Source organism: Panthera uncia, chromosome B1 (genome assembly GCF_023721935.1).
Source record: "Panthera uncia isolate 11264 chromosome B1, Puncia_PCG_1.0, whole genome shotgun sequence".
Classification (NCBI taxonomy): Eukaryota; Metazoa; Chordata; class Mammalia; order Carnivora; family Felidae; genus Panthera; species Panthera uncia.
This window is the reverse complement of record NC_064811.1, coordinates 94,499,866-94,517,971: the sequence shown is the minus strand read 5'-3', so window position 1 is coordinate 94,517,971 and position 18,106 is coordinate 94,499,866. Positions and strand designations below refer to the sequence as shown.

The following is an 18,106-nucleotide window of genomic DNA, read 5'->3' as shown; positions in this document are numbered from 1 at the left end:
AAATGAAATGAAATGAAATGAAATGAAATGAAATGAAATGAAATGAAATTGGACCACCAAAATTCAACCTAGCTTGGACACCCATGTTCCCTTTAAAATGCACCATTGCAATTCATTTCCTCCCCACTTTTACTTCATCTGAATGTGTTGTCACTAGATCCTTCTTCCAGAAACATAGAACAGATCATGCCCCTCCATTCTCAAAGAGCTTCCTTATCTACACTATTTAAATAGAATTTTTTCCAAATCCCTTAGTTCATAGTAAAGGCTCATTACTTTATAGTTCAGACTTACCTTTCTGGTTGTCTTTAACATTACACACACACACACACACACACAGATAAACACACAGACTCTTTCATCTTTGGGCACTTGCTCAAGTGACACTGTTTTTCTATAACTATCTAAGGAAAGACCATGTTCTCTTCCTATCTTCTCCCCAAGCTTTCAGTATTCAAAATTCAGAATGAATATCACCCACACACCACATGCCAAAGTATTTACTATGTCTATGATAGAATCAGAGTTCTATAAGATTCTGAGTTCCTGAAAGGCAAAAGCTCCATGTTAGTTTTTATATTTCTTGTATTTAGCATAGAATTCAATGTATGTTAAATAATGTTTATGGAAACAATTTTAATGGAATTCAATTGACCACACTCCATGTAATGTTGTTCTTGCCTTCTTTTAGGAACATGGAATCCCTATCAACATGGGCTACGCGGTGGCACCACATCACTCAGGGGTCTACCCGGTTCATATTCAGTTATATGAAGCTTGGAAGAAGGTCTGGGGTATTCAGGTCACCAGCACTGAAGAATATCCACATTTGAAACCTGCACGGTACCGAAAGGGCTTCATTCACAATAACATCATGGTGAGCACATACTGCTATGTGTATTGAAGGCTCTTAATATCTGTATGTGGAATAAATACAACATATAACTGCAGACCTCTGTGACATGATAGCATAAGTTCCTAACATACCATGGTGGTGACAGGTCACCCATTAACACGTTGTTTGCATGTTATTGGCTTGCTGTGGGCGATTTTAGCAAAGTCTAAACAAGCTCAAGATACTGAAAATGAGTTTCAAATGAATCATCCTTGCAGTTTCTCAATTGAAGTTTTGTCTGGGGACCCTATACTTCTGGGAGTTTCTCCTTGTCTGTTTGTTTGGATGGTCATATTGAGAGTTTTCCAAGCAAAATGTTGGTCCATGGATCAAGCAAATATCTCTCAAGTCACTACACTATTAACAGAATCAAACAAATAACATCTGAAAGTTATCCACCCAGTTTGCTTTGGCTTTCAGACACTTAAGAGTATCTTAGGATATTATTTTATTCTTCTTTTTTCTTTTCCTTGCATGCTACTAAAGTGGAGGTGTATATATATTTTTTCCAGATATGTTGATTCAAAAAATAATAATATGATACAAGAATGCTGTATCAGTTGCTATAAATGAGAATAGAATCAAATGAATTTTAGATGGGAATTTATAAGTACTCATTGGAATGGAAAAGATGTGTTATTCCTCACTTTGAAATAAAATAGTTCATTTAATATGCCCATCCCCACTTCTGGGGCTTCAGGTTATATTCTCATTTTCAGTTGCCTAGATCATAGCAACAGCAAACTGTTCTCCCTACTTTAAATATTTACATTTTCTCAATCCATTATTCAGATTGCTGTTAGAACTATTTACCTATCTATCCATCCATCTATCTATTATTTATCTAATCACTATCTAAAAACATACAAACAAAAAAAAAAGCACTAGAACACATACCTAACCACAACTAGTACTAGAAGACCTAGATCCTAGATTTTAAAAGTCTCAGATTTAAAAATGGAGCTACTAATAATGAAAACAGTGGTATTGACATTCATAAAAATCCAGGAAGTATAGAAAGAATTGCTCTTATGTAATTTTGAATCAGACTGAAAGTATCATTTTCCCTTTATTAAGTTACATGTTGACATATCATAAAATAAAAACATTCATTTTAACCAATATTACATGCGTTCATTTAGCTTGAATTTAATGCAAACTATTATAAGCAAAGAATATATGAAATCATAGTTACTCTGTTCAATTGGATGCATTTTCCTTTAGATTATAAGCAGTTTATTATTCAAAACAAACTTTTGCAATAAAATTACTTATTTGCTTTCTGTGTTGAACATTCAAATTTATAACAGAATTAACCACAGAATATGCCAGAAGCAGTCATTAAATTATTTGACTACTACTGTGATTAAAATTTAAAATCAGAGTGTAGTAAAAACAAAACATATGAAAGTGGAAGAAGTGATGGAAATGGATTGTTTTTGAATCTTAGAACCAGTGCTCGCTTCGGCAGCACATATACTAAAATTGAATCTTAGAACCTGAGTACCATGTAAGATTGTATTTCAGAAGCAAGGAGAGTAATGATCTAATACCATGAAAAATGTAAATGTGGAAAATCTCTATATTTAAATTAATTAATCCTAAGAAGGCTTTGATTTTTTGTCAGTCCTTTCACATAACTCAGCTGGTAGGTGAGATTTCTAGAACTTCCTGAAAATGTTTTAGCCTATCTGTCCCATAGCATTGATCTGGCAACTCCCTTAATATTTAGATAATTACACCAATACCAGCTCTTGATTACAGTAAGATTTTCGCTTTAGCAACCAAGGAACTCCAATAGAAAATGATAGTTTGCAGACTCTGAGGTCATGAGACAGTGGTGGAGCTCTTAAGTCATGTCAGTGTGCTCTTCTTTCCCCCCTTTTCCTCAGGTCCTCCCTCGACAGACCTGTGGGTTGTTCACCCACACTATTTTCTACAAAGAATATCCAGGAGGACCCCAAGAATTGGATAAAAGTATCAGAGGAGGTGAACTTTTCCTCACAATCCTTCTAAACCCGGTATGTATTCTATTTATGTTTTTTATAATAACATGTGATTTTCAAATATGTGTTTCTTTTTGTTTCTGTTGCCAACCCTTTCACAAGAAAAGGTGGTAAATACTAGCCCTACTAGAAAGAAATTAGACTACATCTCCAAATTATTCGAACTTGATTTTTAATTTTTATGATCTTCAATCAGGAATAACACAGAATTGTTAAGAAGCATGTGTTGAATTTAAGAACTCAATGTAATATAGCATCTCAATGTTGACTTCTATTCTTGAATTGTAGTGAAGACAAATAAAATGCAGTTTTCTCGCCCAAAATTAATATTCACAGTATCATCAGTGAATGTATATTTTGTCCATAAATTGAGTTTGCTTATTGCTCTAAATATCAGTAGATGCACAATTCAGTCTCTAAAAATGATCACAATGTAAAATTGCATTGAACATATGTAGCTAGGAGCACCTGGGTGGCACAGTAGGTTGAGTGTCTGACTCTTGATTTTGGCTTGGATCATGATCCCAGGGTTGTGGAATCGAGCCCCTAGTCGGGCTCCGCACTGAGCTTAGAGCTTGCTTGAGATCCTTTCTCCCCCTCTGCCCCTCCCTGCTTGTGCTCTCTCTCTCTTTCTCTAAAATGAGAAAATAAATAAATAAAAATTAAAAAATTAAAAATTAAAAATAAATATGTAGCTATGTATTATCTTTGCATACCAGGGTCATCTGAGGCCTATTTTTAAAATCTCCACTAAGTTTATTTGGAATCAAAGGTAGAACGCTTGGCCCTTTTTTCTTTAATTGTGTCCTTTCATCTTTCAAAGTTTTACAGTTTTATTTCCTGGTTGTGTGTAAAAGTATATCAAGGTGGGAATATATTATAACTAGATAATGCTGAAATTATTTCAGCTTTTTAATTTTTCTCCCATAAATATTTCATTTCTGAGGTCTTACAAAAGCATCTCCTCTTTTACATCTCAGTACACACAAAAAGTATGAAGCAGTATGTCATATGCTATGCTTAATGTAAGACATTTTCATACTCAGAGAAAAAGATTCATGCATTTAAACAAAACTACAGCTCAGTTGTCTGTGGTGGAAGCATGTTTAAAATGAATTATTTAAATAATTTTATAAGGTATTTTAAATTCCGGAAGAAATTAAATAAACCTACATGGTGTAAAAATGAAAACCTGTAAATTGGATTGAAGGAGTAGGGAAGTGGGGGTTAAAATGCCTTATACAAAATAATCAATCAAAAATAATAAAAAGAAAACTTTTTCCATCAAATGGCATAGTTATTGAAAACAAAACAAAATTTTAAAAAGGTCTGTTGTGTTTGGGTGATATAAACGGGTGAATAGCTTGGATGCTCTATGATCTTTCACAAGAAACGATTTCTCAGAACTTGCTTGTTCTTCTGCAAAACAAGTTCGTTGAACTGGACAATCTTCAATGTGCCTCAGAGGTATTGCTAATGGACATAAGTCTGAGATACCTCAACGTTTTGTGTGTAATTCAAACTCATTGAGACTTAAAAAAATATCAAGATATTCTATAAGTATTATTTTTGAAATTGAAGTATGCACATGGATGTTAATGAAAGCAGATGTGGGAAACCTTTCTGTTTACTCCCTTCTTCACTAATTGAGAATTTGATCTCCACAAAGGCAAGGGTCACTTCTTCCTACCTTTTTCATATCAGGGCTACACTCTTGACTTGCACTAACCATTTCTTAAGGGGAAGCGGATAAGTATCAGAGCACTGATGATTGCCTCCCCTAAAACTCTTGCCCACAGGTCTGATGGCTACTACTGTAAATGACCTGAATGCCTGTCTACTTTCCATTAAAAAGATGGATATAAAACTTTTTTAAAAAATTTTGAATTCAGTATTGTACCCTTCATAAAGCATCATTCAGAGAGTTATAGTTGGCCTTTTAAATAAAATAGAGGACTATTTGGCCTCTAGTATTTCTACCTTTAGCACTTGTGAACTCACAAAACAACACTAACTATAGCAAACCTTCTTTTACAAGATTGTCACTGTCACACAGATTGATTTTAATTGCAGGTGGAATGGAACAGTAGAGGAGGGAAGTTTCAGGAGGCTTTTTGCATCCATTCACAGCTGTGCTTATTTGATCATTGTGAATTAATGGTGAACTCAAAACAGGATACATGAGTAAAGGAGAGAGCAATGGTCAAAGTGTGAATAATATAGGACATCATAAAGTATGGTAATATGAAGCCTGTATCTGGCAAATGGCAGCCCACAAAGATGTGAGATTAAAGAACAATGTTGCTCACAACATGGATAGTGTACACCCATAAACAATCTAAGTTGATGCTACTCAGCAATCTAGGGAGCCAGGTGGCAGGCAGCATCTGATGGAACCCGTCAAAATGGGCCTTAGTTCCAGACCTGTTTAGGCAGAAGTTACAAGACGTATTAGTTGGTGTTCTCCAGAGAAACAGAACCGGTAGGGTGAGTGATGGTAGGGTGACAGAGATTTATTATAAAGAATTTTCTCATGTGATTATGTAGTTTGATAAGTCTCAATATCTGCAATTGGCAAGCTGGAGACCTAGAAGAACCAATGATGTCGTTCTAGTACAAGTCCTAAGGATTAACCTTAGGCCTGAGAATCAGGAGAGCTGATGGTGTAGTTCCAGTCCAAAGGTTGGCAATATCAAGATCCAGGAAGAACCAATGTTTCAATCCAAATCTGAAGGCAAAAAAACAAACAAACAAACAAATAAGCAATGTTCTAGCTCAAAACCATCAGTAAGGAGTTCTCTTGTACTCCCAGGATGATGAGCCTTTTTGTTCTATTCAGGTCTTCAACTGATTGGATGAGGTCCATCCACATTAGAGAGAACCGTCTGCTTTACTCAGTTGACCAATTCAGTTGTTAATTTCATTCAAAACATCCTCACAGACACACTCAAAATAATATTTGAGCAATTGTCTGTGTACTCTATGGCCCAGTCAAGCTGACACATAAATTAATCACACCAAATGAAAGACTTAATGTGGGAAGCAGTCTGAAAGTGAATGAAATAAAATGAGCAACACAGAAAGAGAGGAGGAAGTGATGAATGAAGACGCTTGGAATGTAAGCTTAGAAGTTTCTTTTGCATGTGTCCTATTACAAATAGAGAAGCATCTCAGGTGATGGGCTATGATCAGTATTCACACTGATATGGAGAAAAGAAATATTCAGACTGTTTAATTACAATTCCAGGTTAGATGGTTCAGCAGGTCTGGCAAGGAATGGGCTTACAGTAATAGAGTGAGGAAAAAAGAAAACAAAAAGAGAAAATATCATACTGACACCCAGCCTTCCCCTTTGATCTATTATTTTTCTCCAGCCATCACTTAATTCTTTGTCAGAGTAACATTATCTCTTTACTCTTTCACCAAAACCATGCTGAAGAAAAAAATCTGTAAGTTCATTGATGTGAAGATATGCAGTTGATAGGAATTTAATATGCTAACTCTAAGAATATTTATATTCTAACAGAACCAGTTCCCAAGAGATGCATTATTTTAGGTATCAAAGTCCCTTGTGAAAATATGTTTTTAGTAGGAGGCATTCAAAACCCATGAAATCACCCAGAAATCATCGCTTCCTCTACTTACTGTTCCAATTGACTCGTAATATGGAAAAGTGATTTTGCAAGAACTTATAAGTAGGATAAGTGATCACTAGTATTAGTATAAACTCTAAAGATTAAAGGCCAATCTAGCTTTAATTTATTTTTTAATTGATGATCTATACTTTCACATAATAAGAATGCTATACTTAGCAAATATTATATCTCTCTTGTATGGTAATTCTCTCAATGAATTTGTAAATGATCTATGGATTTTTGTTTGTCCTATTGGGTTTTTTGTATGTTGATGAATGGATGGATAGGGATATAGACAGAATGACACAAAGATAGGAGTGAGAGTAAATACTCCAGATAATAATATCAACATCCAGATTTTCTTAGCACATTGGAATGGTAGACCAAATCTAGCAATACAAAATTTAACAGGAAATAATGAAAACCCCAAAAATTATTTTCAAAGAAAATAGTGGCATAATTACAGCATTGTATAAGAATAAATATTATATAAGACTAGATTAAATCTGCCAGAAAATCTTATAGCCTGCATCATGACATATTAAGTTCCTTGTCATTGAAATTGCCCTAACAGAAATGTTGTAGGAATATGGAATCTATTACTTTTAATATCTCATTTGATGCTAAAAATCTGTGGTTCTATTCTTACTCAGCTAGACACTAGGTATATCTCTTTCATTGTAAAACATTAAAAAATATAAAGTGGGTTTAATTTTAAATATTACAAACCAGCATTATAAACTTGGTTATACTCTATGATTGTAAGGTCAAAGGAAAAGAAGAAAGAGTAACTTATCAACATGCATACACATAAAAGAATGAGATAAAATGGGAAGAAATTCAGTAGTAGATGTATTAATGGAAATGTATTGACAAAAAAATTTCCATCATCAGTATACTGAAAGAAATATTACTGACAGATTTAGCAGAATTATTCTGAATAGATTGGTAGTTTCTGGATTCATTTGTATGTAAACGTACTATGAGGCTAATAAAAGCTGGAAAAAGTATATGAGGGAATGTCCTGGAATCTCCCTCTCTAGAGTACTTTAAAATAGAATCAACAACTATATAGTTCTTTCTTATTGCCTTGGGAGTTCATCTGCCTAAAGGAAGGGGACTGGATTAAATAACCTTGAAAAGTTCCACGTATTTTTTTTCTGGTTTATAACTTCTACAACTCTGCTCTGCAGTCAAAAAGGCACAAACCTTTCTGCAGAAACAGACCCATAAATACAGAGGACAAATTGGTGTTGGAGGGGGTAGGGAAGATAAGGGGTGGACAAAGGGGGTGAAGGGCAGTGGGAAGGGGAGTGGGAAGGCAGTGTGAGGGAAGGGGAGGGCACAGACTTCCAGTTATGGAATTAATAAGTCATGGAGATGAAAGGCACAGCATAGGGGATATAGTCAATGGTATGGTAATAGCGTAGTATGGTGACAGATTGTAGCTACACTTGTGGTGAGCACAGTATAGCCTAGAGACTTGTTGGGGAAACTGGGTGGCTCAGTTGGTTGACAGTCTGACTCTTGATATTGACTCGTATCATGATCCCAGGGTCGTGGGATCAAGCCCTGTGTCAGGCTCTGCACTAAGCATGGAGCATGCTTAAGATTCTCTCTCTCTCCCTCCCTTTGCCCTTTCCCCTGCTCATGCTCTCTCTCTCAAATAAAAATAAAATAAGGTAAAATATAAAATAAATAAAATAAAATAAAATAAAAATGCATATAGACTTATGCAATCACTATGTATACACCTGAAACTAATGTAACATTGTTTGTTAAATATATTTAATTCAAAAAAAACTGGTATATTACAAAGGGATGAGGCAGCACAAACTACATCAAGATCAAGGCAGTTTTGTTCTTTGTCCAACTTAGAAATTTACGTTATTTTGTATCGTCCCCTCTAGAATAGATCTGTATCATTTCTGTACTCAAAAGTCTCTGATGTTTTTTTTCTTTATGCATTTTCAACAGTTTTATAAATTGTGACTCTAGCTGGCATCCTGCTTCTATACATGTTTTAAAATAATGTGATTATTTTCTGGGGCACCTGGCTGACTCAGTTAGAAGAAGCATGCAACTCTTGATCTTATGGCCATGAGTTTGAGCCCCATGTTGTATGTAGAGATTACTAAAAAAAAAATAAACTTAAAAAAATTAAAATAGGGGCAACTGGGTGGCTCAGTAGATTAAGCATCTGTTTCTTGATTTCGGCTCAAGTCATGATCTCACAGTTCATGAGATCAAGCCCTGCATCATGAGATCGAGCCCTGCATCTGGCTCCATGCTGGGCATGGAGTCTGCTTGGGATTCTCTCTGCCCCTCACCTGCTCCTGCTCTTGCTCTCTCTCTCTCTCTGTCTCTCTCACTCTCGCTCTCACTCTCTCTCTCTCAAAATAAAAAAAATAAATATTGTAAACATAAAAATAAATAAAACAAAATAAAATATGTCACTATTTTCTAATCTACCATAAAACAGAAAATACAAATTGGAATATATTTTTACATCTTGACTCACATATGAACTCCTGTTACTATTGTGTAACAGTACTGTTGTGTGAAACTTTTGATTCAGGAAACAGCAAAGAACAGGGTTTCTTCATATCCTTGAATACCAATTTGTTTTGCCCAAATGAATCTAACAATTGAAAATTAAATGATATGAGGGCCATTTGAATGGCATTTCAAAAGAATAGCTAGGTATCTGTTCACTTAACATTCAGATAACTTCCTCTTATTTTTCTTAGATTCTATCATGACCTCATCACATATTGATATTTTCCTGCACTGCTCCACACTTGTCAAATACTAACATGTATATCCCTGGTGCCGAATCCTTCCTGTATTTTCAATATAATCTTTGTTCAGACAGGAAGAAATATAATTTAATCATGTATGAGGTGAAACAGCTTATACCAGGTAACCCACCATCATTCAAGCTGAGACACTAACCTATAAAATATGCAGCAGCTGACAATAATAAAGGAAGTCTGGAGTCTTATCAGATGGTGTCACCAGTAACTATAAAAGCTTGAAATGAGTGTGTTCTACTGGATTTAATTTTTTAACTCATTTTAATTTTATGTTACGCAAAGAACAATATGAAAATAGAATTTTCTAAGTTTCTTAACAGATATGCTTAAAGATGTTTAAATTCTAGAATGTCTTAAAATGGCAGCACTGGAGCCAGAAAATATATGTTTTCCAAAGTTCAAAGCAGAGTCTAGACTTGCTAACCCTTGCCTGTATTTTGGTCAATTGCAAATTCAGGTGAACAAAAAATATGTGCCTGAAAGAGCGGTGTACTTGAAATTGACAGTAGAGTATAATGGAACTGCAATGATATACTTCTCCATGTGCTGTCTGCTGAACTTTCATACACCTGGGCTGCTTAATGAGCTTTCCTTCTTCGTGTATATCAATCTCCAAGTTCCTGGAATCTAATAGCAGGTGCAGTGCATTTTGGATTAGTGCTGGCTCTTAAGACAAAGTAGAGAAAAGACAGATGTAAGGCATAGAACAACATCAACATGAATAGCCTGAACCAAACTTTAAGTTCCTTAGTGCTGAAATAATATAGAATCAGATATGTAAGATAACAAACAGAAGCATATTTTATGTGCAGCACAATATAAAATGCAGGAAACATCCTAAGTCTATTTTAGAGCAGATTATAAAGAATTACCAATTACTGTTATCAAGGCATTCGAGTATTCTTTTACGATCTAGATTTTGATTTCCTATAAATGCCGTGCTTTAGAGAGAATTGTAACAACCAGATAATATTTCATGTAGAACAAGCAATTATATTTTCCGTCAAAATATATTTCTCTCCAAAATAATATGTTAATATTTCTGTCTCGGGGTCACAGGAGATTTTTTACATGTGTTTCAGCACTGTGTATTTTAAAAATAAATACATAAATTGACTTATAACTGCTCTACTATAGTGAAATCTGCCGTTTATCTGGGCAGGATTTTGAAGCAATTAGTGTTACTGGGAACTGTGGGGCATAGAGCCTGGAAGAAGAGCCACCAACTGTGAGAAGAATGGACCCCTGTAGAGAATATAGATTGTGGAAAATTCTATTTCCACTCACAGAAAGATCTACAGTCACCTCTTTTTTTCCTTTATCTGTTTTTTTTTTTTTTCCTTAAAGATTTGCAGGACTAACCTTTACAAAAGGACATAAATCAGCACTTCTGAAGTGATTCACACTCACAGCAGGGACTTTGTAAAATCTGGAGTCAGCTAAGATCTGTGGCCTCACTATGTATGATATTATTCTTTCTGTTCACACTGAAATTCAGGATCAGAGTTAGTACAGGGATCTAGAGAATGTGAAGAAATATTGCTCTTTCCTACTTTGGGAGGTAGTGCAGCTTTTGTTTAATTTTCCATAGTAGGATTTACATGGAAATTGGTTGTTCAGAATGTAAAGCGTGCCAGAATATTTTTGTCACCTAAACCTGAACTCTCTTAGTTTCACCAAATAAGAGGAAGATTGCTATTATTGTGTAGACATGTTTCTTTCTAATGCAATGGTTGCTACAGATCCTGATGGAACATAATTTACATTCCTATATATTTCTAGACCATGAACAAATCCATAAAATTGCATTGTTTTTTTCAATTTTGTTCCCCTAGAAAAATAAATGGAAACAACAATATTTTATTGGGGAAGTCTATTTCATCTAGCATAACTGGATAATTTAGTTTCCCCAAAGCATTTTATGAAAGGAGGTAGAATAGCTCTTTAACATAAATAAATTTTCAACAGCAAAAAATACAACCTCCTGTTTATGTGGATGTTAGTCAATAGATAAACCCTTTTTTCCCTCTATGTTGAAGCTTGTAATATATAAGCGTTAGGAGCATAATGCTCTTGACATTCAGGGATAGTGTGGGAGCAAAATCAGTGAATTCGTGGTAATAAGAAAAAAATAAAACCTCTCTGCATCACTGTTTATATGGCTTAGTGGGTTGGTGGGATAGTAGGAAAGTAAGTGGGTTTTGTGAGACTCTACAAAATTAAAATTGAAAATTTTATCATCTTGATTTTATCATCTTTTCCACAAATTATGTAACACCTAAGTATTTCATATATCTTATTTCTTTTTCTTCATAGTTTTTTTTTCTAATTTTGAAGTACAGTGAAGTAGAAAGACCATTTGTATCACTTTATTTCACTTTGTTTATTCCTATTTCATTCCCCTGGCTACTCTGAGGAGTCAGATAATGTGAAAATAAAAATATGAGCTATTTTCTAAAACATGTTGATATTTTCATGTTTTTTTTATTTCTGGAGACCCAAATTATTTAGTCTTATTTTTCCTTAATTAATGGCTATATGCTGATCTAATAAGGAGTATTTAGGTAAATACTTAACTTGCTGGTATCCATTGAGGTATTGAAAGGAAAAAGTCATATTTAAAAAAAAATTAATGTTTATTCTTGAGAGAGAGACAGACAGAGCACAAGCAGGGAAAGGACAGAGAGAGAGAGAGGGAGACACAGAATCAGAAGCAGGCTCCAGGCTCCAAGCTGTCAGCACAGAGCCCACGCAGGGCTCGAGTTCATGAACCCTGAGATCATGACCTGAGCCGAAGTCGGGTGCCTAACCTACTGAACCACCCAGGTGTCCCAAAAGGAAAAAGTCTTACAATTTCTATCCCTACAGTCTTATCAGCAGGCCAAAAAGTTTCTATCACTGAAGTTAGGTTGAGTTGACATTTATTTGTTAAATTTTTATTTGGGGTTTACCTAATCTTAAATGTAAAAATTATTGTTAAAAATAATTGGAAATCTCGGGCTTCATTTATAACGAATTGTTACAGTGTCATCTATTGCTGGGAGGGCAAACCCCCCCTGCTCTTTGTGTCTCAATCTTTTTATTTCTTTGTTGATCTGATTATTTTATTTTATTTTATTTTATTTTATTTTATTTTATTTTATATGAAATTTATTGTCAAATTGGTTTCCATACAATACCCAGTGCTCATCCCAACAGGTGCCCTCCCCAATGATTAAATTTTTTTAAGGAGATCATCCTGACGAGTTCGGTATAAAATAGTTCTAACGTGAATATTCATGCATGTGCATAACTCAGTCAAGGAAGGCATAGGAATGCTGTTCAGAGGAGTTGATATTTGAGTGAGCTGAGCAATAGTAGGGATTCATCACACAAATGAGGTAACATGATGGGGTTGTGGAGTGACAGTTTGCAGTGGCAGTTTTCCAGTCAGAGAGAAGAGCTAAAGTTAGCGAGGTAAAGCCATCATTGCAAGTTTGGGATCTGTAAATGTCTGGGGTTTGCAGGAGCACAAGATAAAGGTAACATAAGATCTTACTCTTGTGAGATCACAAAAGTTTTGTATGACATGTGGACAGTTTGAATATTATTATTCTGTTGTAGGAAGGGAAGGGATTTAAGCAAGGGGGTGGCAGAATCAAATATAAATTTTTATCTGTAATTCTAGCTGACATTACAGGATCTGTCCTATATAGAGGACAATAGTATATACCCCTTCTTATGCTGGCAGTGCTTTTCTATCCCTAGTATTCCCACCTGCACCTCACTTTTTATCCCTCAGATTTCACCTCTACTTTCTCTTCCTCACCTGGGCCGCTCATGGGTTTAGGAAAGGATGCACTGCTATATATACACATGGAGCCACATGCACAATACTGCTTACAGTGATATCTTTACACTTAGTGAATATTATCTTCCTCACCCCTGCTATATGCACCCTCAGGCATGAAGTGTTGGCTCAATAGTATTTGTTGAATAAATGCGTAAATGGAATTGATAGCATCCCAACTGTCTGTGTCTACTCACATGCTATTTCACACAAGTTGTTAGAGCTGTGTGAGAAGAAAAGGAAAAGAAAGGGAGAATGAAGCAGTAAGGAAAGCAGAGAGAGGGCAGAGGTGAAGAGAAAAGGAGAGTGGAATATGGAAAGAAAAGGAAGAAAGGGAAGGGAAGGGAAAATGAGGGAAGGAGTCAAGGGTGGAAAGAAGAAATAAATGGAAAGCCATCCCTTTCTCTTTCATCAAATCAGATGGGCCACAGGAATGGAACGTATCAAAGTGACCGAAACTCAAACAATCTTGTTTTATTTTATTTATTTTTATTAATTATAAGAAAAAAGCCATATAATATTCCTTAATGCTTCAGAATTTCTCCATTTGTAAAACGGGGGGAATAATGTTAGTCCCCTTACTATTTGTTTTACACAGATAGTATGAAATGTGGTAAACAGTAAGTGCTTTGATTTTTCAGAGAAAAAGTAAATAATTTGGATAGAATTCTTATTTGAAAAAGTAGAAGCATATATCATTTTTATTATCAAATGATACTTGAGATGTGTTAGCAGCCCATAAACTCTGAGTTTATTTACAGTTTGAATTTTGCTTGATTGTTTCTCCCTGCTGGAACACATAAATCATGGGATAAAGACACTCTCTTTTACAAAGGCTTTCAGTTCATTATGTGTTTTGCTTCTGAAAATGTCCTTGGTTGTGTTATTTTATTGTGCTTTCTGAGCTATTTTTAAATGATAAAATTTCTATCATTATTCTTTATTCCAGTGAAACAAATTGAGTCATCAAATGCAGCCAGTCAAGACTTGTTTGGCCAGTCAAGACTGCTTTGTAAATTTGGTTTCGGTGTCTACAGAAGTACCTCAGATGTTTTTGTCAAAAGGTTTTGTTTTTGTGGTCAGTGTTGCTGATCTTAAGGTCTTTTATTATTATTCTTAACAATAGAGAGGTTTGCTGGGAACACTAGGTCCAGACTTTGTTAATACTATATAGTGAACCCTGACCATTGTGGAAGTTTTGCTCAAATGAGTAATAAATAGATTTATAGCAATCTCTGTGTTTAGCACATAAAAATTAATTATATGAAAAATGGAAGACCTTCCCAATTTTTACATAATTATAGCTAATTTAGATGAATGTGTTGAACTCAGTAGAAATAAGAAAACCCAATCCCACAAACTAGAAAACTCTAGGCTGGATTTCATTACTTATCACAAAGGGAAAGGATGCTCTTCATGTCTACAATCATTGATCCTATAGATCTGTCTCCATTGAACTTCACACCTAACAGAACAGTCAGCATTCAATTACCTCCGTGGAAACATTAACTAAAACCAGAGAAGGAGCCAAGAAATTTAGAAGTAAAGAAAAGGTCATGTTCTTGTAAACGGCAAGTTCACAACTGCCAACATCCTTTAGAACTATATGAAAATTACCAGCTTAAACAATGTAAAAGATTCCAAGCATGAAGTGTTTTCCTGATTTGTAATTGTCACTTTTAACACAATTTAAGGTATCCAATAATGACATTCAGAGTATAAAGTGTAAGTAGTGGAATTTTGCTCCTTCTTGAAGCTGTTATTATATCCACTTAAATTCTCTTTCACACACAGGTACACATTCAAATCAAATGTGAATAAAAGATGTGACTTGAAAATTGCCATCCTCCCGAAATTTCTTTTCAGAAGTCCATTCTGTAGTTCACTTAAACAACTTGCTCAAGCAATCAAATCTATATAGCAGAGCTTTCTACATGGGCTGAGATGTTACGCTCATAAACACAGAGTTTAGGAATTATGAGCTATTTAGAGAAATAAAAAAGAAACTTAAACACATCACATTGCCCCAAACTGGAAGCAGCTTTTATCCTATCTTTTGCCAAATGCATCTTTAAAAGGTATGTGCTATAGCATATAATGACTCTTGAATCTTTAGTGATTTAGATTTTGAAGAAGCAGCCCATCTGTGAACAAGTGCAGCCGTAGTGACTTACAAGGCAAGGAGTCATTGGCTGAATTATTATGGTTTCGGAAATGACTTTCTAGTGAGCAGGCTAACTCCCAGTAACATCAGAACACATTCCTCTTACAAGATGTGCCCATAGTAGGTCCTGTTCCTGTTGAATGAATAAATCCATCAGTAAGTACTGTCAACTCTGCTTCCAAAGTATATCCCAACCAGTCATTTTTTCCTTTCCATTTCCATGGTGAGATTACAAGACATGGGATCCATTCTCTTTCTGCTACTATCTGGCCACACAGAATCCATTATTCCTAGAGCAGTCAGAATATTGTTAAATGCAAACCATGTCACAGCCATTCTTAAAGCCCTCCAATGGCATCTCATTTAATCTTAGAATAAAATTCAAACTCTGGGCCATGACCTGGTCATCTCCTCTGCACTGATCACATTCTATTCTGACCTTCACCTACTACATTCCAACCACACCAGCCTTATTTCTGGAAAGTCTAAATATGCCAAGACTGTTTGTCCCTCAGAACTTTTATGTTTCTGGCACTTTGCTTTGAATATGCTGCTTCCACAAATTTGTAAGCCTAATTTCTTCTGCCTTTCATGTCTCACATCAAAAGTCGCCTCCTCAGAAGATGACTTGCCTGCCTTGTACCCAGTAACCGTCAATCACTTACCTGTCTTATTTTTTCATGGCATCTACTACTCTCTGCAGCTATCCTGTTGATTTATGTGTTCACCATGTGTCTCCTTCCCCCGACTCTATGTCCTGTCCTTACGCCACCCAGGATCCCCTCCACATTAGCTCCATGAGTCCAACAACATTTATGTTGGGGTGGAGGGTACAGGGATGATATGAGCGGCATAGAAAACACTAAACCATTTGATTGTTAACCACTGTATATTCCTGGATAGATGTTTGTGTGAGCTTTAGAAGTGATTTTAGCCAAAGATTTCAAATGTTAATGTGCAATTGAGAACAGTTCTGTATATTTGATCACTGCTTGTTTGTTTAAGCACACACAGATAACTTTGTAATTTTTATGGGGAACAACATATACCTAAAGTGTTTTATAATGTTTATGCAAATTTGACTTAAAGTAATATTTTATCTTATCTTGCCAAACTAGTTACATTAATGTCTGCCTGAAATTAGAAAAACATACCTAGCAATAATTTCCTAAGAAATACAAATCTAAATCTGAGATGTGAGGGTAAAATCTGTAGAATTCCTGTGATATCCAAGCCATCTTCAATACCCACTCAGGAATTGAAACCCATTATTTTTAATACGACAAAGCTCTTTCTTCTCTTCATAATAAATAGCTACTACTTCTTCAATGTTTACTATATTTAATATTCTAAATAATTTACATGTATTTTCTTTTAAAGTTTATTTATTTATTTTGAGAGAGAGAGAGAAAGAGAGAGAGAGAGAGAGAGAGAGAGAGAGAGGAGAGACAGAGGATCCCAAGCAGGCTCTGTGCTATCAGCACAGAGCCAGATGCAGGGCTGGAACTCATGAACCATAAAATCATAACCTGAGTAGAAATCAGAAGAGTTGGAAGCTTAACTGACTGAGCCATTCAGGTGTCCCTGATTTACATGTATTAACTCATCTAATCTTCCCAACAACCATATGAAGTGGATGCTGTTATCATCTCGATTTTCTAAATAAGGAAACCATCTCTAAAAAGTTAACTAATCTAGTCTCATGCAGCTTGAGAGTTGAAGAACTGCAGGTTTAATTCAGGAAGTCGGGTTCCAAAACCCTCACTCTTTTCGCAGTACATTTTGCTGTCTCTCTTAGAGGACTGTCAAAATAGTAATATAACTTGGGAAAAATCTATTTCTTGCAGGAAAAGTGATCTTAGCAGCAATAACTGTATTCCATCAACTTCCAGGGTTGAATACGTTTATGTAATTACAGAGATATATGTACCTTTCAGAGTCCCATGCTCACATCAAAGCTTCAGGCTCCTTGATTCATTCAATAAGCACCTATTAGGGGCGCCTGAATGGCTCAGTCAGTTGAGCATCCGACTTTGGTCATGGTCTTACAGTTCGTGAGTTGGAGCCCCACGTCAGACTCTGTGCTGACAGCTCAGAGCCTGGAGCTTCCTTTGGATTCTGTGTCTCCCTCTCTCTCCATCCCTCCCCTCTGTCTCTTCTCTCAAAAATAAATAAACATTAAACAGTTTTTAAAAATGAGCAGAAATAAGCACCTATTAAATATTGTTAGTGTGTGAGAGAAATAAGAAAACAAAGGTGTAGTCTACACAGGCTGGTGAAAGAAATAAACAAACAACAGAAAATTTAGATAAAGTTTGATGAGTACTATTTTGAAAAGGAATGGAAATATACAAAAAGGAGGTTGCCAGGACCTGAAAGAATCAGAAAAGTCCACAAGGACAATGTGACTTTCAAGCTGTACAAAGTATGTAGAATTTTAACTATCAATGAAGGAAAAGGTGTTCCATGTTGCCAGGAAGCTAATGCGCTAATGAGCTTAAGGCATATATGGAAAGAACAAAAGAGAGCAGGGTAAGAGTGACAGAGAAAAGGAAGCTGGAATAAATGACCTTGGGGCTACACTGTACAGATTTTTATGGATCGTGTGTAGGGACATTCTAGTGGGTAAGTGATGTGATACTCGGGTTCATTTTTTTATTATTTTTTAAGTTTATTTATTTATTTTAGGGAGGGAGTGGGAGGAGCAGAGAGACAGGCAGAGAGAGAAAATCCCAAACAGGTCCTGTGCTCTCAGCTCAGA

The 18,106-nt window shown here is 35.5% G+C and overlaps 1 protein-coding gene across 2 annotated transcripts in view; it reads left to right on the top strand.

The window, feature by feature from the left end:
* Nucleotides 1-18,106, top strand: part of LOC125923048 (bifunctional heparan sulfate N-deacetylase/N-sulfotransferase 4) — a 270,079-nt gene that overhangs the window by 175,483 nt on the left and 76,490 nt on the right. For both annotated transcript variants that reach the window (XM_049631085.1, XM_049631086.1), the window contains 2 exons: nt 692-877; nt 2,788-2,916. In XM_049631085.1, coding sequence (XP_049487042.1) covers nt 692-877; nt 2,788-2,916 — 315 coding nt within the window. The remainder of the gene's footprint in view (nt 1-691; nt 878-2,787; nt 2,917-18,106) is intronic.